Genomic DNA, 23571 nt, shown 5'->3' with positions numbered 1-23571 from the left:
CATAAGCTTTAAAATATACAAAAACATATATAAGATCAGTGCAAGTTGCTGAATAAACATCTAGTAACATCTAGCAAAAAAAAAAAAACATGCACTTACATAAAAATACAGTTTCACCATATAAAAAAAGAATCTGTGTAACATATAAAGCAAAAACATTTTGAATGTGTATATATGTCATTCATAAAAAAAAACAAGTATTATTAGCTTTATTAGTATTACATTTATTAGGGTTAACTCTGGCTTATTTACAGTCATTTTTCTTAAATAGATTCTGTTAAATATACAAATAAATGATAGAACTTAGATCTGACTGTCACGGGTACCCAGGCAGGTAGACGAGGAGGCGGACACAAGTGCAGGTAAGAGCGATATAAATAATTTATTAAATAAATAACAAATAAACAATGAAACAAGAAACAAGTAAACACTTAACAAAGATAAACGAATAACCAAAAACCAAAACAAACCAGTGAAACTAGAGAACATAAACTAAGTCAACAAGAGATAATAATAATAACAAAAATAAACAAGGAATATATATATATATATAAGAAAATTAACGAGGAACAGAATAAGTACTAAACTAAATAAGGCAGGGATATATACAGGGAATATATTTACACAGCAAAAACAACAAGAAGCAAAACACTAAGCAGGGAACTAGGGAGCGACGAATGAAACAATGGATAAAAAAAACAGGAAACTAGAAATAAACAGAAAAACACAGAATAGGGAGCAAGGGAAACAAACTATGAATAAACACTGAACTAGGGCTATAGCAACACAGAAACGCAGAGAGACAGACAACAGAGGAAGGTGCAAAGACCGACGGAGGACAAGGTGGCAGAGGAGGGCTATTTATAGTAACATAAAACACACTAGAATTGGAAACACCTGGGGAAGGGGCGGAGCTACAAATGAGAAACACATGGTGGAAATCTACTGACAGGAGACACAGAGAGGCACAGGTCACGTGGGGAAGACACACAGAGACATGAGACAGGGCTAAGACGTGACACTGACCTTACACATGAGACACTTAGAATTATGAAAATGTAATATTAGGGCTTTTTATACGCCTTCACTTTCAGACATGCCAAGCCAAATAATTTTATTATCATTATTATAATAAAACAATATAATATTTTACTGTACATTGGAATTAAACTTATTATTAAGGTTCAACATACAGTAGCACATTAATTAAACAGGTGTACATAACTTGTACAATATACAAAAACATTATTAATGCAAGTTTATAAACATCTAATTTAATTGGATTTTAAAATACAAAAAAAAAATAGATTTTAAAATACAAAAACTTTAATTGTGTATATGTGTCGTGTATGTTGAGGTTTAACATACACTAGCACATTAGTTATTATTTAAACAGCTCTACATAAGCTATACAATATACAAAAACATATAAAACCTGTATTATCAGTGCAAGTTGCTGAATAAAAATCTAGTTTAATAAAAAGCAAAAAAAGTGTTATGCATAAGAAAAAAATGTTATAATTATTTTTTAATTAATTTAATTAATTTTAATACATTTTTATTAAATTAAACTAATTTATAGCTCATTTAAAGCCATTTTTCTCAAATTGATTTAGTTGATTAGTGAGCATTGCTCCTGTTAAATACATACAAATAAATAAAATTAATTTAATTTGACAAATTAAAAAATACATTTGTCAAAAATGCATTTGTCAAATGGTCTTTAAACATTGTTTATGATGTTTTATACATTTTATATGACCTGTAGAATTGTGAATATGTGAAAACTTTAAAGTCTTTCTCTCAGAATTTCCCTGATCTAAAAATCTGATCATTTACAGGTGAGTTAAATCAGGTGAGCTGATTTCACTGGATTCCAAGCAGGAATCCGTTTGTTCATTAGAAAATGAAGGGAATTAGTTTATATGAATCTAAAATGATATTTGGTTGCTCTTTTTCCAGAATATTCGTTTGATCCTGTTGAAAATCTCCTGCAGTTTCAGCCCGTAAATTACAGGATTGATCAGAGGAGGAATAATCGCATTTTCTATCGATAAGATCACAGACAATAGATGAGGCACATTTCCGTCTAGACGGTTATTGATCACTTCGAACAAGGAGGTGACAGAGAACAGGATGAAGGTGATCAGATGAGGGAAGCAGGTCTGCAGAGCTTTTCTTCTGAATTCTTTGGAATATTTTAAACAGACTGTTAGAATTCTTATATAGGAGAAGATTATGAAGATCACTGGTGGAAAAACAGCGACGACTGAAATGAAGAGTCCGTATGAATTCACTAGAGTCGTATCTCTGCAGCTCAGCCTCAGAAGAGCGCTGTAATTACAGTAGATTCTGTTTAACTTGAATTTACACAAATTCAGCTGATATGTCAGAATCCCACCGACGCCGATCTCACAAGATGGAACAAACCAGCAGATAAATAAGAGTTTTCTAACTGTAGACATTTTAACTAAAGTCACGTACTGTAAAGGTTTACATATGGACACGTATCTATCATAGGCCATAGCTGATAACAGTGTAAACTCTGCTGTGGCGTAAACATAAAGCCAGAAGGCCTGAAAAATACAGCCTTCAAAAAGGATCATCTGAGTTTCAGACAGTAAATCAATCAGCAGTTTAGGATAAAAAGCCGTCGTCCCACAGAGAGAATTACAGAGTAAAGCAGCGATGAAAATGTACATCGGCTCATGCAGAGACTTGTTCGCACATATAACAGAAATTACAACAGAATTACAGCAAATAATCAGCAGATAAACTGCGAGAGTCAATATAAAATAAACATATCTGTATCTCTCCAGCTCTACATGACCATCCAGACTTATATAATATGTAACATTATTATTATAATAATCCATCATTCTCTAAGAACAACTGAACTGAAGAAGTTGAATAGAATTAACACTTTAAATAAAATAATAACTATTGAATTGAACAGTAGTCAGACAAGCATCAACATTCAGACATTAAAATACAATAATACATTTTAAAGAATGAGAGAAAAGGGAAGAAGAAGAAGAAGAAGAATCACTGCAGCTGAACACAGTAAATCAGTGCAGTGAATCAGAATCCAGCATGATCTTCCTTTATACACCTCCAACCTATTCCTCAGTGGATTCTTTGATCAAGTCAAGTCAAGTAGTTTTATTGTCAGTACTGCATATGTACAGGACATACAGAGAATTGAAATTACGTTACTCTCCTTCCCAAATTTACAGCAAGTACAGATTATAGATATAATAAAGGAGAGAATGGGAGACACTATGGGTACAATACAGCAGAGACACAAATAGACATACATGAGACAGAAACAAGGGGCAGTAGTGTGGGGGAGAAATAGATATATAAATATAAGTAAAAAAGAAATAAGATATATAATATGAAAGAGTGGGAGACACTATATGTACAATACAACACAACACAATAAACATACGTAAGACGGAAGACAATACTGCAATATTGATGGTGATTGAGATGGGATGACAGTATAAATAGTATATAACAGTAGTGCAAATATGGTATATAGCTTAAGGCTGGTAAAGTGAATGAGTGCGTAAAGTACTTAAAGTTCACAGTTTTTGGGGAATTAAAGTGAGTATTAACAGTGCAAGTATATCAGTAGTGCAGGTATTGGGTGTGTAGTTCAAGTCCGTTTTGATGGACAGACTGATGATCCTCATTGATTTCATCAGATTTCAACACCTGCAAATCACAGTATCCATACATGTAGATCATATTTCAATTGGAATATCATTGAAAAGTGTCTTCTTTATTTCAATAATTTAGTTTAAAAAAAAAGTGAAACTCATATATTATAAATATGTATTAAACACACAGAGTGATCTATTTTAAGAGTTTATTTCTTTTATTGTTGATGATTATGTCTTACAGCCAATTAAAAAAAAAAATCAGTCTCAGAAAATAAGAATATTATATTCTAATGAGACTAATTGGTGCTTTTGTACAGCAGTGTGGGCAGTGTGCCAAGTCCTGCTGGAAAATGAAATCTGCCTCTCCAAACCATCACTGATTGGTGGAAACTTCACACTAGACCTCGAGCAGTTTGGACTGTGTGTCTCTCCACTCTTCCTCCAGACTCTGCTCCCTTGATTTACAAATGAAATGTAAAATTTACTGATGATCAGTGATGGTTTGGAGAGTCATGTCTGTCATCTGCTGGTGTTGATCCACTGTGTTTTATTATCAAGTCTAAAGTCAGTGCAGTTTTGTTTTCCCACAAAATCTTACAGCACTTCATGCTTCCCTCTGCTGAAAACAACTTTTATAGAGATGAGGATTTCATTTTCCAGCAGGACTTGGTACACTGCCCACACTGCTAAAAAAAAAAGAACCAATTGGTCTTATAATATAATATTCTAATTTTCTGAGACACTGATTTTTGGGTTTTCATTGGCTATAAGCCATAATCATCAACAATAAAAGAAACATAATATTTTATATAGAGTTTCACATTTTGAACTGAATTACTGAACTAAAGAAACTTTTCAATGATATTCAATTTATTTTTCTATTTAAGTTACTGTACGTTTTGTAAATCTACAAAAGTGTTGTCCATACAAAAAAAAATCAAACAAATAAACATTTCAACCTGCAATGAACCTTTTAAACTGGAAGAGTTTGAAAGAGTAAAACAAATCACAAGATTTACCACCAACTTATGTATCTAGATAGTGATAAACCAATTATTTTATGATATTCACGTCTTCAAATAACAAAATCTATAAAAATGCTACATACAAATGGTTTATTTAACTGGCAAATTGTGTGGATCTACAGCAATATGCTGTATACAGATTATATAGTAGAAATTTGTTATTATACAGTAGCAATGCTGTAAAAACTACAGATTTTCTTTGTTGTAACATTGTTTATTTCATGACTTTTGATGGTGATTTTTTGTATGAAGTTAACCAGACTGATGAGATACAGAATTCACTGATCAATGAAAGTGTTAAGAATTTCAACAGAATTCGCTAAGAAATCAAATTCAGCCTTAAATAGAGGTTAAAAATCGATATATAAATCAACAATTATATTGTTTATTTGAGTAACTGAATAATTAACTTTTTTTTTACCTTCCAAAAATAATCATGTTACCACATTGCATCAAATTTTATTTAACATTTTATTGACTCTTAATTAACTTAAATCCTATTGTTGCTCTGATGTACATATGTTGATATAATTATTAGATATCATTATATATATATATATATATATATATATATATATATATATATAATGGCAAGCTATGGCAAGCCAAACAGGAAATATATAATAAAAGCCGATATATATATAATGAAAGCCGATATATATATAATGATATATATCGGCTTTCATTATATATATATCGGCTTTCATTACATATATATCGCTTTCATTATATATATATCGGCTTTCATTATATATATATCGCTTTCATTATATATATATATCGGCTTTCATTATATATATATCAGAGTTCATTATATATATATCGACTTTCATTATATATATATATCAGAGTTCATTATATATATATCGACTTTCATTATATATATATCAGCTTTTATTATATATTTCCTGTTTGGCTTGCCATAATATATATATATATTTTTTTTTTTTTTTTTTTTTTTTTTTTTTTTTTTGTATTGTATTACTCATTAGATCAGGTATTAGGTCAGAATTTCAGATTTGACGTCAGGAGGAAATTGAGGAAAAGTGTTTTTCCGTTTATGTTGAAATTCTACAGCCTTCCTGAGGAAGTGATACACACACAAACTCTCTTACACACACACACACACACACTTATACACACAGATCTAACTCAAGAACAATAGGACTTTTATGATTTAAACTCAGAGTTACAGTCAGACCTTCTAGAGAGTCGAGAAGCGGAGGACGATTAAAAGACTGAGATAAAGGTTGTAAGTGCTGAAGACTCTGTAGTGAAGGTCGGTGATGTTGCTGCTGGTTCCTGCTGTTCTCCTCCTGGCAGTGCCGGGTAAGTTCTCTACACTGAAGCTGTAATATTAATAATAGTAATAATTATTATTATATTTATAGTTAAAAACCATAAAGCATCCACTGTTAATAACATCTTCTCCACTGTCTATCAGTTTAATACACAAAACATACAGAGATCACTTCAAAATAATCAGTTTCCCTGATTTTACTATTTACGTTTATCCAAATAAATATATTGTCATTTTGAGCATTTATTTGGTTCATATTCATAAAGTTTTAAGAGTTCAGAAATCAATATTTGGTGGAAAAACCCTGGTTTTTAATCACAGTTTTTTTTCACGCATCTTGGCATCATGCTCTCCTCCACTAGTCTTACACACTGCTTTTGGGTGAGCTTATGCTGCTCCAAGAGCATCCATCTTCCTCTTGATCATATTAAAGGGTTTTTAATTTGGTACAATTAAAGAAAATCATCATTTTTGAGTGGTATCTTATTTTTTTCCAGAGCTGTATTTGATGAAATAACTCTGATTTTTAGTCGCAGTTTTCATGCATCTTGGCATCATGTTCTCCTCCACCAGTCTTACACACTGCTTTTGGATAACTTTATGGTGCTTTACTCATGGTACAAAAATGGTTTGTGATCATCCATCTTCCTCTTGATTATATTTAAGAGGTTTTCAACGGGGTTCCTAATGTTCTTCCTGTGATAATCCATCCCGTGCATCACCAATGTTCTTACAATGGGTGTTTTTAAAAAATGGGTGAGGTAAATAGGAGGAACAAAGGATGAGAAAACTACAAATAGAAGAGTGCAGGTCAGTGTGGCTGTGGATTTAAATTTAGGGAGCTGCACCAGAAGAGACAATTTAAGTTTGATGGGTGTTGAGATGCAGAAATGAGATCCTATGACTTGGGTATGTTTAAAAATGAATAGGGGTAAAAACAAGGGATCCAAAAAACAAGAAGTTGAAGAATGAAGATTAATAATTGGACCAGAATGGCCCAGAATCGCTCTTACCAGAGAGAGTTTGGAGCCAAAAGTGATTATGAGACTCTGTTAGATGAAGAAGGAGGAACTGTAATATTATCCAGGTTAAGATAAAGGTCCTCTGCCTTCTGAGGAGCAGTCCATAACCTTATCATCTTTCTGCTGTTTTATTTTATCACAGTTTAATTTAGAACATTTGATGACATTGGCATAGGAACAGGGGGGAGGGGGTAGGGGGACGTGTCCTACCCAATATCAGAAATAGGTAGATTTGTCCCCCAATAAAAATAAAATTCCAATACAGAAAAAGCAGAAATTGTTTTAAAATAAACTTTTATTTTAAAAGCACGCTGAAATCTGCACCAACTGCAATGAAAAGCACCCCTCCTCGGTAGCACTTTTCTAATTAAAGTTAGCTAAAGCAATTATTTCCGCTTTAAGCAAGAAGACGGTGCGTACCCGATGCCAAGAGAGGGTGCTTTTCATGGTGGGGGTGCAGATATAGGCACTACTAAAAGACCCCCTCTCGGGAGAGGCTGCAGGTGACGTTTCTTTTTCCTTATTTCTTACAAGACAGTGTAGCTTAGAATATTATCTTGGGTATTTTTTCCGTTTTGTAAGTAAAGTTAAAGCCAAGAGAGATGGTGCTTTTTCTGGCGGGGGTGCTGAATTCAGCATAACACCGGCTTTACACGCGAGGTCAGTGATGAGAGCAATGAATCGCAACAACAACACTATACTTCAATAAAATTGACTTCTGGGTAATGTCTTTTCTGCTAACAGACTGGGAGAGTTTGAGTTATCTAACTTTTATATTAACTGCTGCCAAAAATCTCTATAAAACATAAAATTACATTATTTATTAAAAGAACACCATCATACGAAGTGCTTTCAGTAGAAAAAATTAAAATCACAGGACCCAAAAAATGTAAATATACAACAGAATTGACATGCCAATACATAATAATAATAATAATAATAATAATAATAACCAAATCTTTTGTTATATCATTTTAAATATTAAGTGATAACTGATCAGTTTTTGTATATAATTCAGACATTGTACACATATTTTACAACACATACATTTACAACAGTAAATGTAATGTGAAGTAACATGTTTAGGTTGTAAAGTGACTTTTGTCACGCGGGGATGAGACGGGAGGCGGACGTTTGAGCGGGTAAGACGTAACTTTAATAAATAACAAATAGTGTTATAGTTACAGTCAGAGTAATTAGTTAGATTACTCCTTACTGAAAAAGGTAACGGTGTTATAGTTACAGTCAGAGTAATAAGTTAGTTCCTAATCCTATTGTTGCTCTGATGTACATATGTTGATATAATTATTAGATATCATTATATATATATATATATATATAATGGCAAGCTATGGCAAGTCAAACAGGAAATATATAATGAAAGCCGATATATATATATAATGAAAGCCGATATATATATATAATAAAAGCCGATATATATATAATGAAAGCCGATATATATATATAATGATATATATCGGCTTTCATTATATATATATCGGCTTTTATTATATATATATCGGCTTTCATTATATATATATCGCTTTCATTATATATATATCGCTTTCATTATATATATATCGCTTTCATTATATATATATCGGCTTTTAAATAACAAATAGCAAATAAACACGTAAACAAACAGGGAAATAACGAATATAAATATGTACATAAACAAACAGGGAAAACAAACACAGAGCTAAACTAAACAGATAAGTACAAACCAAGGTAAGGAATATATACAAAGGAATAAATACGTAAATATGTACAAAACAAATAAATAACATGAAGCAATAACGTGACGTAGAAAACAATAGTAAACGTGGCGAGACAAACGACAGAGGAAGGTGCAAAGACCGACAGCAAACATTAACAAAGGGAGACTATTTATAGCAACATGAAACACAGAACACCTGGGAAGGGGCGGAGTTACAAATTAGACACACGTAATGGAAAATAACAGTGGAAACACCGGGGAAACAGAGGGAAACCTGGCGAGGGCGTAACACTTTTGGCTGTATTTAACCAGTAATAAACAGAAGTACTGAAAAAAAAAATAGTATTTTGTTTTTTTTTTGTGATTAACTGTAAATCCGTTAATGTTATTCTAAGTCACTATAGGGGGATGCGCATCATAAAAAGAGGACCTCTGCCATTAATTACACGTATTATATATTTAAGTTGATGTTTGATGTGTATATAAACTATAAGAGTGTGATTTACTGAGTTTGATTGGAGTAAGAATGCTCAGATCTGGTTTAACAAGTCCTTTTACAACCCTGTTATTTTACCTCCGAATGAAGCACACTGATTTTCCTGGACCAGTTTAAAGAAGTAAAAGAAGGTTTGATGAAATAGAAATGTAGTGTTTTGAGGTCGTGCCAGTTTGTGTGGTAATCCTGATCCTCATGCACTGCAACACATTTCCTGAATTTCCCAATCTTACAAATTATTCAACAGCTCGTTTCCTCTGACCTCTATTGTTTAAAGATGTAGTGTTCACAGATTTATTTGTTGTACAAAAAGCTCAGTTTATACTGTTTATACGACATATCCTAAATTATGACTAGTCTATTAGGACTACCTTGTACTGGATTAGAACTAGTTTGTACTGGATTATAACTAGTTTTTACTGGATAAGGACTAGTCTATATTAGATCAAGGCTAGCCTGTACTGGATTAGGACTTGTATATATTAGATTAGTACTTGTTTGTAATGGATTATGACTAGATTATATTAGATTATGACTAGTTTGTACTGGATTAGGACTAGTCTATATTAGATTAGGACTAGTCTGTACTGGATTAGGACTAGTCTGTACTGGATTAGGACTAGTCTATATTAGATTAGGACTTTCTTGTATTGGATTATAACTAGTCTATATTAGATTAGGACTAGCTTGTACTGCATTAGAACTTGTTTATATTAGATTATTGCTAGCCTGTAATGAATTATGATTAGTTTCGATTAGATTAGGCCTAGCCTGTACTTAATTACGACTAGTCTATATTAGATCAAGGCTAGCCTGTACTGGATTAGGACTTGTATATATTAGATTAGTACTTGTTTGTAATGGATTATGACTAGATTATATTAGATTATGACTAGTTTGTACTGGATTAGGACTAGTCTATATTAGATTAGGACTAGTCTGTACTGGATTAGGACTAGTTTGTACTGGATTAGGACTAGTCTATATTAGATTAGGACTAGTCTGTACTGGATTAGGACTAGTCTGTACTGGATTAGGACTAGTCTATATTAGATTAGGACTTTCTTGTATTGGATTATAACTAGTCTATATTAGATTAGGACTAGTCTGTACTGAATTAGGACTAGTCTATATTAGATTAGGACTAGCTTGTACTGCATTAGAACTTGTTTATATTAGATTATTGCTAGCCTGTAATGAATTATGACTAGTTTCGATTAGATTAGGCCTAGCCTGTACTTAATTACGACTAGTCTATATTAGATTAAGGCTAGTCTGTACTGGATTACGATTAGTCTATATTAGATTAGGACTAGCTTGTACTGCATTAGAACTTGTTTATATTAGATTAAGGCTAGTCTGTACTGGATTACGATTAGTCTATATTAGATTAGGACTAGCTTGTACTGCATTAGAACTTGTTTATATTAGATTAAGGCTAGTCTGTACTGGATTAGAGCTAGATTATATTATATTATTGCTAGTCTGTATTAAATTGTGAACAGCCTGTATAGTTATGCTCTGTTACTGTGTGTTTAATCAGGATGCTGTGGGCTTTGGACAGTAGACCGGCTGTCGGCCCGAAGTGGGGGGTCCATCACTGTCCCCTGCCACTACAATTACAGGTTCAGAGGGCAGGTGAAGTACTGGTGTAAAGGGAAGCACTGGCTCACCTGTATTACTGTAAGAAACTCAGTGAGAGTGAACATCACTGACTCTCCGGCTGAGCTGGTGACCACGCTGACACTGACGGGTCTGCAGGTGAAGGACGCTGGGAGATACTGGTGCGCCGTAAAGCGAGGCCTCAGGATGTCCGACATCAAGACCTCGCTGGAGCTGCAGGTGACTGACGGTAGGAAACTTTTATAAGCAGCTGAAAAAGAACAAGTCCCAAAGGTGGAGCGAAGATTCCAATAATGTTCGTTTTGGCAAAACTGTTATGTTGAGGCGGCAGTAATTTAAAAGTAACTTGTTACATTTAAAATCCATAAAGTAATCCATAAAGTAACTAAGTTCCTTTTTAAAGGCGTAATCAGTAATCAGATTACTTTATAACTATAGTAACTATACCATTACTAAAGACACATGTATGTGTTCTATGTTCTATTGTGAATAAAATATGGGTTTATTACATTCAATCTTAATTCACATTTATTTATGAGCCTCCCAATTTCTTTGAATTGGGGTTACAGACTAAACCCCCCAAAAACAATAATTTATTTATTATTTTGTAGTAAAAACCAGTGATGGTAGTAACACCGTTATTTTTTTCAGTAAGGAGTAATCTAACTAATTACTCTGACTGTAACTATAACAACGTTACTTTGTTCAGTAAGGAGTAATCTAACTAATTACTCTGACTGTAACTATAACGCTGTTACTTTGTTCAGTAAGGAGTAATCTAACTAATTACTCTGACTGTTACTATAACACCGTTACTTTGTTCAGTCAGGAGTAATCTAACTAATTACTCTGACTGTAACTATAACAACGTTACTTTGTTCAGTAAGGAGTAATCTAACTAATTACTCTGACTGTAACTATAACACCGTTACCTTTTTCAGTAAGGAGTAATCTAACTAATAACTCTGACTGTAACTATAACACCGTTACTTTTTCAGTAAGGAGTAATCTAACTAATTACTCTGACTGTAACTATAACACCGTTACCTTTTTCAGTAAGGAGTAATCTAACTAATAACTCTGACTGTAACTATAACACCGTTACCTTTTTCAGTAAGGAGTAATCTAACTAATAACTCTGACTGTAACTATAACGCTGTTACCTTTTTCAGTAAGGAGTAATCTAACTAATTACTCTGACTGTAACTATAACACCGTTACCTTTTTCAGTAAGGAGTAATCTAACTAATAACTCTGACTGTAACTATAACACCGTTACCTTTTTCAGTAAGGAGTAATCTAACTAATTACTCTGACTGTAACTAACAACGTTACTTTTTTCAGTAAGGAGTAATCTAACTAATTACTCTGACTGTAACTAACAACGTTACTTTGTTCAGTAAGGAGTAATCCAACTAATTACTCTGACTGTAACTATAACACCGTTACCTTTTTCAGTAAGGAGTAATCTAACTAATTACTCTGACTGTAACTATAACACCGTTACCTTTTTCAGTAAGGAGTAATCTAACTAATTACTCTGACTGTAACTATAACACCGTTACTTTGTTCAGTCAGGAGTAATCTAACTAATTACTCTGACTGTAACTATAACACCGTTACTGTGTTCAGTAAGGAGTAATCTAACTAATTACTCTGACTGTAACTATAACACCGTTACTTTGTTCAGTAAGGAGTAATCTAACTAATTACTCTGACTGTAACTATAACACCGTTACTTTGTTCAGTCAGGAGTAATCTAACTAATTACTCTGACTGTAACTATAACACCGTTACTTTTTCAGTAAGGAGTAATCTAACTAATTACTCTGACTGTAACTATAACACCGTTACTTTGTTCAGTCAGGAGTAATCTAACTAATTACTCTGACTGTAACTATAACACCGTTACTTTTTCAGTAAGGAGTAATCTAACTAATTACTCTGACTGTAACTAACAACGTTACTTTTTCAGTAACGAGTAATCTAACTAATTACTCTGACTGTAACTGTAACGACGTTACTTTTTTCAGTAAGGAGTAATCTAACTAATTACTCTGACTGTTACTATAACACCGTTACTTTGTTCAGTCAGGAGTAATCTAACTAATTACTCTGACTGTTACTATAACGCTGTTACCATTTCCGACACCCCATTACTGCACCTTACTTTAGCGGCTCAATTAACTTTTTTTTTTTTACTTTGCTTTGCCCTGGTTAACCCCTCCTCTTTCCAGTGAACTTGAGCTTCTGGCCGCTGTGCCTGTAGATTTGCATGGTTTGGCGTGGTGAAGTGAGGAACAATTGTGATGATTTGCGTGCTCTAATCAATTCAGTGATTGCCGTGGACAGCCCAAGTTTCGATTTAAGGACGTTAAGCACTTTTTAGCTGCTCCGGTTTTCGTGGTGCTGCTTTCTCTTTTGGTAAAGCTGTTTGATCCAGCTGTTATATTAATACCATTTTAAGGGTCATTAGATTGTGGTTTTTGTCCATTATTTTGTTTTGTTTTATATATACGTATTTCCTTTGAGTGTGGCTTGGTTTGTTTAATTTCATCCCCAGACGCGTTTTTTCCGTTTTTCCAGTATTACAAGTTTTAGTAATTTTCTTTGGTTGTGTGGAGAATTTCGTTTTTTTTTGTTGTTTTTTTAGAAATTCGTTAGATTTTATTTTTGTCAACATTTTGGGTTTATTTTCGTTTGTTATTTTTCTAATAATAATAGTAATTACATAATTGATTTCCTTTTTTTTTGACGGGCGAATAATAAAAGTAACGCGATAGTTACTTTTACTGGTAACTAATTACTTTTATAGTGGAGTAACTCCGTTAGTAACTAAGTTACTTTTTTGGAGAAGTAACTAGTAACTATAACTAATTACTTTTTCAAAGTAACGTGCCCAACACTGATAAAAACTGACTGGTTTATTCTGTTCTCAGACACTCCAGCTCTGTGGGTGAACAGCAGCTCGGTGTCTGGTGTTGAGGGTGGGAACGTGAGTGTGAGGTGTTACTACAGTGACCGTCTGAAGGACGATGAGAAGAAGTGGTGCAGGAGTGGAGACCTGCACTCCTGCCAATCAGAGCAGGACACACAGCTATCCCAGAATTCAAAGCTGCAGCTCAGGGATGAGGGTCAGGGGTTGTTCACCGTATCCCTGAGTGCCCTGCAGAAGGATGATGGTGGGTGGTACTGGTGCATGGCTGGAGGAACACAGTCTCCGGTCCACCTCACCATTACTGCAGCGTTCACTACTCAAAACCACACAGGTAAGATTAATAAAACCCTGAAACTGTGTTTCACAATGCTAACCCCAATCCTTACTGCTAATTCTATTATCCTCACTTTACAATCCAGACCACAGAGTCTCGGGGTCAAATCAGTCCACAAAGAGCCGGTGTGACTGCAGGTTTCCATTACAGCAAAGTTCATTATTACACTGTAAACCCATAAGTTGTTTGAACTCAAATGAATTGAAATGAAGTCTGTTTTACATATAATTGGATATTTCTAAACATTACTCAACTACTTTGAGTTCGCTAAACATTTGTGGGCACATGTACAGCTCTGGACCACTTCAGCTTCTGAATCAGTTTCTCTGATTTTGCTATTTATAGGTTTATGTTTGAGTAAAATGAACATTGTTGTTTTATTCTATAAACTACAGACAACATTTCTCCCAAATTCCAAATACAAATATTTAAGTCATTTAGAGCATTTATTTACAGAAAATGAGAAATGGCTGAAATAACAAACAAGATGCAGAGCTTTCAGACCTCAAATAATGCAAAGAAAACTAGTTAATATTCATAAAGTTTTAAGAGTTCAGAAATCAATATTTGGTGGAATAACCCTGATGGTTTTTAATCACAGTTTTTTTCATGCATCTTGGCATCATGTTCTCCTCCACCACCAGTCTTACACACTGCTTTTGGGTAACTTTATGCTGCTTTACTCCTGGTGCAAAAAAAATCAAGCAGTTCAGCAATTCTTGATTATATTCCAGAGGTTTTCAATTTGGGAAAATCAAAGAAACTCATCATTTTTAAGTGGTTTTCCAGATCTGAATATTCAAACTGAGATCATTTTGAGATCAGTTTACTACACCAAAATTCCATTTTACACCAAAGTTCTCCTTTATCTGATCAGGGTAGTCAGTGCAGTTGTTAAGACTGAACAAATGATTAAAATAGTGGAATCAGGTTTCCTGCTGATTGTTTAGGATGAAAACCTGCACCCAGGCCAGCACAATGTGGAGAAGGTTGACACCCCGATCTACACTGTAAGCCTGGATACGTTGAATTTACTTAATAAATTTGAGGAAACCGATTGCCTTAAAAAAGTTAACTAATGGGTAATAAAAACGTAAGTTCATATTATATCAAATCAAATCAAATCAAATTTATTTGTATAGCGCTTTTTACAACTGGTGTTGGCACAAAGCAGCTTTACAGAAACATGATTACAGGACAAAGAATCAGGCAAAACACTAAACATAGAAAATACAGAATACAGAACCCCCAGTGAAAAACTCCCTCAGAGCTGCAGGAGGAGGAAGAAACCTTGGGAGGACCAAGACTCACATTTAAGGGGGGACCATCCTACCACTGGTCAAACTGCTTTTAAATTAAATGTAAAAAGTCTTTTATACATCCACATAGGTTTTATATATTCAGGAGTATAGCAGCTCCACTAATGGCTTAGAGAGTGAGATGGATGATGAGCAGCTGATCTGTGGTGGGTGATGGATGGAGAAGAGCTGACTTCAGAAACTCCATCAGTCTGGCCAGACAGAGGACATGAGAGCCTGAGGGTCCAACATCCCTCGGTATCGGGGGGTCAGACAGGTGGGCAGTCAGTAACTCGGAGGAAGGCAGAGAGATGGAATTAGTTTTGACTGGATTTATGTAAAACAGAGAATATAAAACTTTATCAGAGTGTGGCTAATGACTCCGGCAGATCTAAATAAAACAGCCTAAATAAAGGCAGAGAGCCAGAAGGTAACATAGACATGAAGGCTCCCTGAAACACTGGCATCCACCCACTCCACCGTCCACAAACCTGAGTGACCGTTATACTTAAAATATCAAGTTATTACAACTAAAGAGGAAGTTGATTTTACTTTTTTTTTTTTTTTTTTTTATACTGTAAGACCGGATAAGTTGAGTCTACTTAACTTTTTTAAGGCAATTTCTTTAAGTAATGGGGAAGATTTAAAGTTTTTATTTTTGCTGTACCAATTCATTTGCCAAAAAAATCTTATATTCTATCTTGTAATACAAATAAATAAAGAAATTAGTTGATTTCTTCTTATTTTTCTCTTGAAATCCATTTTACTTAAACATTTATTTTATAAATATTCACACTGTTAAAGCCTGGAAAATGTGAATTTAGAGGAACAGACGGGGAGTGACTACACACTGATGGTGAGTGACAGAAACTGGAGGACACGCCCAATATGCAAATAGGTTTTCCCAACAGACTAAACTCAGTTATTATGAGTTGACTCAACTCAAAGGTCTCCATTTGAATGTATATTTGTCCATAAATTAAAACAATAAAATGTATTTTAGTTGAGTAATGTTCGGAAATATCCAATTTTACATAAAACAGACTTAATTTGTTTGAGTTCAAACTAATTGTGTCGTTACAGTGTACATTTAGTAAAAAATAAAACAATAGAATAAATTGCTAAATAACAGTTTCTCTCATTTCCAGACTTTCCAGAGAGGAATTCATCTTTACAGCACTCAGCAACCACAGCAGTGCTAACATCCACACACACACCATACTACACTTCTACACACCCAACACACACACCGTATACTTCTACACACTCAACACACACTCAGTCCATCTCTACACACTTAACACACACGTCATACAACTTTACACACGCACCAGATTCACCATCTTCACCTGAGACAGCACAGCCACCCAGCAGGACACCGACCACGCGGCCAACCTCCTCTCCGACAGGTTAATATTCCTTAAATTCTGTGTTTTTCATTATTTTATATTTTTCTGCACTGTAGATTAATACTACATTCTTCAAAAGTAGCCCCTCTTGTTTAGATACAGACAGTTTTGAACATCTCTGCTGGATTTTCTCAGTCAGTTTTATGAGGTAGAGTCACCTGGAATTCAGGCTTTCAGGTAACAGCTGTGCTGAACTCATCAAGAGTTAATTACTTGAATTTCGTGTCTCTTAACCCTTGTGTGGTGTTCGGGTCTGTGGGACCCGTTTTAATTTTTCATCAAATGATACAAAATAAATATTTTTTCTAACTCAAACTCATTGGCATTGGCTCATTTTTTGTGAAAAACATATATCAAAACACATTTTCGATAAACACACACTGTACACCCCCCCACCGCCCCCCCCACACACACACACATTTATATTACATACAGTATGTTTGGCCAAGGGCTAATAAACATTGCTTCATTTGTAAATTTGAAACTAAACAAATTTTCTACTCATATCTTGAGTTTAATTCATTTTCTTTTACATTTTATTAAAAAACTAATAAAAAAAAAGAGTAGCACTTTTTAAAAGAAATGTAACATAAGAAAGGTAAAGGGCAAATATTAACCATGTAAGCTGTTTATATTGCTTGCAATTTAGGTGAAGCAAGCATGTGTAAAGCATTTTAATGTAAAATTGCTTAATTTTGCTGAATTAAATACAAGTAACAAAGTAAACGAGTAACAAAAATATGAACACCACACAAGGGTTAATGTGTTTGAGAGCATCAGTTAAAGTAAAGTAGTGAAGAGGTAGAGTTACAGGTATACAGTGAATAGTGAATATTTGAGTAATGTTTTAATCCAGATTATGAGAAACAACAACTACTCAACTAAATAAAGAAAAAAGGTTGAAATGAAAATAAAGGTCAGTCAATCCAAAACATTTCAAGAACTTTAAAAAACGTTTTTATGATGAAACTGGCTCTCATCAGGACCATCCCAGGAAAGGAAGAGCGAGAGTATCCTCTGTTGTACAGTTACAGTTACCAGCCTCAGAAACCACAAGTTAACAATCAGCTCCCCAGATAAGAGCACCTAAAAGCTTCTTCACAGAGTATTTTGTATTTTGGTTTGTTTAACACTGTTTTTAAAGTTACTACATACTCCTTATGTGTTCCTTCATAGTCTGGATCATTTCAGTATTAATCTACTACTACCACTGCCTTTATCTTTACAGCTCGGACCAAACATCCACCAGATTCACCCACAGCCACCAGTGTTACAGTGACGAGTGCAGCCAGCAGGTGTGTAAAATATATTACCTGCCGTTCTCAGTCATGCATATTAAAAAGTTCCCGCCAAAAAATGTCACACACTCTAATATTAGGTTGAAGCGCCTTTATCTTTGATTGTGGCATGCTGCATTCACTGTGGCATTGTTCCAATAATCTTCTGCAACGTCACAAGATTTATTTCAATCCAGTGTTGCTGGATGAATTTTTCTCCAAGATCTTGCAGCAGCATTGATGATGGTAGGGTCTGACCACTGCACAAAGCAGCTCTTCTCCATCCAGCACATCCCAAAGATTCTCAATGAGGTTAAGATCTGGACTCTGTGGTGAACTCTCTCTCAATCCATGTGTGAAAATGATGATCTCATGCTCCCTGAACCCTGAACTCTTTCACAATTCCAGCCCCATGAATCCTGATATTCCAGTCATATTGGAATATGTCCCTGAATCATCAGGGAAGAAAAAATCTAAATCCAATGATGGAATAACCTGGTCTATATTCAGTATATTCAGGTAGTCAGCTGACCTCATTCTTTCAGCACATACTGTTGCTGAACCTAAACCTGCAGACCAACTGCAGCATCAACCAACCAACCCCACATTATTTACTTACTTACATCCAGGTGGAGACTTTTTTTTTTTTTTTTGGGCCAGGCAGTGTATTTACAGTATTTATAATAATAATTATAATAATAATATTTGTCCAGTGGAGTGGGCATATTGGCCTGGTTTTAAAAGTATGCTCCTTTATAAAACGTATATTAATAGTTTATAAAGCATTGATTAATAGTTATTAATTAGGTGGTAAAATCTTCACATAAATAGAAAGAAAATTAGAAACATAGAGAGGAAAAGTACACCTTGCGCAGCTCAAAACATGCAAAAGGCATGTACTAATTCTCTTAATTAATAATGGGTGTGGTTTATTTTGGGTGTAACGTGAAATAAACCAATCAGAGTGTCACCTGCTCATCATTTTCTGAGCTCTGACTTTGGCAGATTGCTATTTTAACAGCGCAGCTACCTGGACGTGTCCAACAAACGCTTTTTAGCAGAGAAAACTGACCTGCTTGTGCACGCTCTCGTTCATAGCAATCAGTAGCGTGCAGTGAATACAGTGGGTACTCCTTCTGCAACCTCCCACCCTGACCCTTCCACCACCCCCCCCCCCACCCAACCGACACATGTCTCGACTGAATTATATGAACTTAATACACATAAACAGCCCACAAGTACAACAGCTACAAACCACAAAAGTATACAATAGACCACAACAATAAATGCTTAATTTTCCTACAACAACAGGCGCTCAACAAATATCACTCATTTGTATGCCTACAGGACGCCAGAGCAGCCAAAACATTAAGTACACATAAAACTTACCAGTCAGGCAGCCTATTACTTAGTTTCACGTTGAAGGGCAGCCTTTAAAAAGCTGTTTTAATATAATATGACACAATATCTGTCTTATTTTCATGATGGTTAGCTAAATGTTTAATTAATCCAGCATGCACGCTCCGTTTTATGACTAATCAATGCACGCAGCATAACCCCTTCATCCGAGCACAGAGAAGGGGTTAGACAGTCATGGCCCCGCCACCGGAGTGAAAATCATGAATCTGATTGGTTAGACTGTCCTATGACTTTTTTAATAGGCTCATTACTACACCCTTCTCAAAATCAGGAGAAGGGTCACGCAGGCACGTGAGCAGAAGCCATTTTAAAAAGCTTTGATTGGTTAGAACTGCTGTCAGTCAAATAAGAGTCCTGTAGCAACTGAAAATCACAGACTAATGCTTTAAATTAGTTGTTGTTTTTTATTTAATTTAATTTATAAAATAAAAGCTTACACTTACAATAATTATAATATATATTTCCTGATAAAAAAAATATGTAATTATTTACATGCACTTTTGTCACCCCTTCGCTGAAGGGTTAGAAGGGCCTTACTGCACACCACTGATAGCAATGTACGTCTGGCTGTTGGCTTTTGTCTAGGTTGTATTCAGTCAGTGGCGCACCTGTGTTGTCTGTAGCCGAGATAGACATAAATATACACCAGAAATTTACCTGAACACACCTCATTTCCAGACCACCACACCCATCAGTGTAGATATATTCAACAGAACTGGAAGGCGTAAAAATAGGATGTTGACGGGGTGTAAGATAGCAAATAGCAATGAGCATTACGACACGCCTTGTGCAGAGTGTAAAACAGAACCTGAAATATTTATATTCATTTACAAATCATGTATAAACTATTTATAAACTATTTATAAACCCTTTATAAAGGAGGCTTCATTTAAAGTGGTACCTCATAACACTTATTATTATTACAATGTTTTTTTCTAAGCGTTTACTGTTGTTTGTTGTTGTTGTTCTCAGTAATCTGATAATTACAGTGTGTGTGTACATTTTCAGGCTGTATGTTTGGCTACTGGCCTCAGTGGGAATTATAGTAACAGCTGCTGTAGCAACTGCTCTAATCCGGAGGGGGCAAAAACATCGGGGTAAGCACACACACACACACACACACACACACGCACACACACTAACAGTGTATACTATTCCCGCTCAGCTGTTTACTGTTTCTCTGTAACTTTTCAGAAGTCAGTCACATGATGTTAGAGGAGGCGGAGCCTATGGAATTCACTGTGAGTAAACAGTAAACACACATAAACTAAATTTATCATTTAAATACATTATCTTTAACAATTAATTAAACTATTCTGAAATAATAATATTCCTAACGAGCAAAATTGGCTTAGATTTATCAGTATGATCAGTTTATTGATCAGATTATTGATCAGATTATTGATCGGTGTTGTGTGTGTTATTTATTAGGTGAAGGATGATGTTGATTTGCTGGATCACGAATGGACAAACAGGACTGTTCTAAAAGTGGAGGAGGAGCCTAACACTGCAGCCCAGCTCTAACACACACACACACACACACACACACAGACACACACACACATGCACACATTCTTAAATTGTTAATTCTGTGAAGTTTTTTAACATTTTATTTAACATTACTTAACATTGTAATCAATAAAAAATGTAATCAGATTATTCACAACAATTAAATGCAATTAATCACATTTGTTTTTCTTCAGATGCAAGCTTATAGTGTATATTTATATAAAATGTAAATAAAAGAATAAATGTAGGAAATGCAAAATGCATTTTTTTTATTTATTATAGTGGTAATAATTAAAATACTAGTATATACTTGTGTGTTTGAGGGGAGATAAAGCCGTAACGTGTGGCGCTGGAATAAAGGATGCATGATTAATTGTATAAAGGAAACTTTTTTTACTTTATTATAAACATCTTAGCTTGGTTGTAAGGATTCCTGAATTAGAAGTTAATTAGCTATATAGTATAAAAGAGCGTTTTCACTTTTTCACACCTGTAGTTGTGAAAGTTTCTATGATCCGGATCAGTTGATGAGTTTGTTTATTTGGAGAGTTTCTCCCTCTGTTTGGTTTGGTTTCACACAGGCATAAAAACACCTAAACGCACCAAAACGAGCACCAATAAACTGCAAGCACATCGTCTCCTCTGATTGGTCAGAGCTGTCTGGTGCGGGAGCGAGAAAGTAAATATAGAGAGAAGATTCTGTGTTTCAGTGTGTTTATCTGTATCTATATCAGTGTGAAGCTGCTTTAACACAGAATGGTGATCAAATTTGCTGCTGTGCTTTTAAACACAGTGTTTTTAATGAGACGTGCAGCGCAGAGTTGTGCAGATGTGAGCAGTGAGCGCAGCACATACTGTGCTCTTAGTGTGTAAACAGCATGGAGCAGCAGAGACAGTATTTGTTCATAGCAGTATAATATCTGGCTCATATATTGGATTAAACTGTGCCTTATATCAGCAGTTTAGCTCAATTAAATTAAAGTATATAGTATTTGATAGCTGTGTCGGATCGAGACCAGATTACGTTCTCACCACAAGTGAACCACTCTAGAAAAGAGTCCACATGTTGGGCGGAGTGGATTACAGCAGAAGTAGGGGTCAAACTTGGTGTTGTAATTAACTGCATAAAAAAAGAATGTATTATTAATTCCAAATTAACTGCGAGTGTTATTGGTTTAACATTGAAAACCCCAGTTTTAACTTTTAGTTTTGGGAATGTTGCTTTTAACATTTCCAAAATGTTTTTCTGGGACACTATTTTTGTAATGTTACAGGTTAACCTTCCTGGGACCTTTTCAAAACATTGCTTAATGTTCTTATAATGTTCTCTGTTACCAGGTTAATTATGTCATTTTTTTATGAATATGATTATAATAATAAATATTGCCGCAAGCTGCGATTTACGGGGTCCGATCAGTACAGGCAAAGAGGCCAGTTAGGCTTAAAACATATCACCAGCATCACCGAACTGGATGACCAGCATGACTGTAAAGACCAAGCTGTACGACCAGTATGACCAAGCTGGTTGACCAGTCTGATCAGCATGACCAAGCTGATGGGCCAGCATGACTATAAAGACCAAGCTGGTTGACCAGTCTGATCAGCATGACCAAGCTGATGGGCCAGCATGACTATAAAGACCAAGCTGATGGGCCAGCATGACTATAAAGACCAAGCTGGTTGAATATGATCATCCTGAGGTGAGCTTCAGGTCTGATAGTAATTCTATAGGTTGTTGTCAGAAACTGAAGCTTGTGTATGGGACCCTCAGAGGCCCTCAGAAATACTCATGAAGGAGTGTTTGCAGACACCAGTGTGCGTGTGTGTGTGTGTATGTGTGGTGTGGTGTGTGTGTGTGTGTGTTGTGTAAGGGGAGAGGAGATGAGATGGGCTGAATGAAGCTTCTAGCGTAACCAGATCTTTCTAGAACTTCAGGAACGCAGGCAGAGACGGGAACCTTCAGCCTAGCTGGCGAAGAGTCAGGGTTTAAGAACGTCTCGCTGACGTCCTGCTGATGTCCCCCCCCCCCGTCACCAATGTCCCACCCGTCCCTGACGTCCCGCCTGTTTACCCTGCCATGCTTCTGTTGTACATCAATCTTCTGGAGTTACAGCTAGAATTAACTCAGAGAGCAGGCAATATAAAAACAAATACAGAACCAGTCACGAGTTTGGACACAGGGTTTACTGAATCAGTTTCTCTGATTTCTCCCAAATTCCAAATAAAAATATTGTCATTTAGAGCATTTATTTGCAGAAAATGAGAAATGGCTGAAATAACAAAAAAGATGCAGAGATTTCAGATCTCAAATAATGCAAAGAAAACAAAAAGTTCATATTCAAAAAGTTTTAAGAGTTCAGAAATCAATATTTGGTGGAATAACCCTGATGGTTTTTAATCACAGTTTTCATGCATCTTGGCATCATGTTCTCCTCCACCAGTCTTACACACTGCTTTTGGATAACTTTATGCTGCTTTACTCCTGGTGCAAAAATTCAAGCAGTTCAGTTTGGTGGTTTGATGACTTGTGATCATC

At 35.0% G+C, this 23571-nt stretch overlaps 2 protein-coding genes across 2 annotated transcripts; one reads left to right on the top strand and one right to left on the bottom strand.

Moving 5' to 3' along the window:
* Positions 1-1897: 1897 nt before the first annotated feature.
* On the bottom strand, positions 1898-2893 carry LOC125799385 (olfactory receptor 6N2-like). Its single transcript, XM_049475966.1, has one exon. It carries the CDS (start codon positions 2877-2879, stop codon positions 1932-1934), a length of 948 nt encoding a protein of 315 aa, XP_049331923.1. The 5' UTR covers positions 2880-2893; the 3' UTR covers positions 1898-1931.
* A 2918-nt stretch (positions 2894-5811) lies between these two features.
* Positions 5812-22391, top strand: si:ch211-264f5.2 (immunoglobulin domain-containing protein). The gene is made up of 8 exons (XM_022666663.2): positions 5812-6022; positions 10772-11080; positions 13791-14120; positions 16570-16830; positions 18059-18125; positions 20535-20623; positions 20721-20767; positions 20958-22391. The coding sequence occupies exons 1-8, from the start codon at positions 5980-5982 to the stop codon at positions 21048-21050; spliced, it is 1239 nt and encodes a 412-aa protein (XP_022522384.2). The 5' UTR covers positions 5812-5979; the 3' UTR covers positions 21051-22391.
* Positions 22392-23571: the final 1180 nt, after the last annotated feature.

The sequence above is a fragment of the Astyanax mexicanus genome, chromosome 3 (genome assembly GCF_023375975.1).
Source record: "Astyanax mexicanus isolate ESR-SI-001 chromosome 3, AstMex3_surface, whole genome shotgun sequence".
Taxonomy (NCBI): Eukaryota; Metazoa; Chordata; class Actinopteri; order Characiformes; family Acestrorhamphidae; genus Astyanax; species Astyanax mexicanus.
The sequence above is the reverse complement of the archived record's forward strand: the minus strand, read 5'-3'. Positions and strand labels throughout refer to the sequence as shown.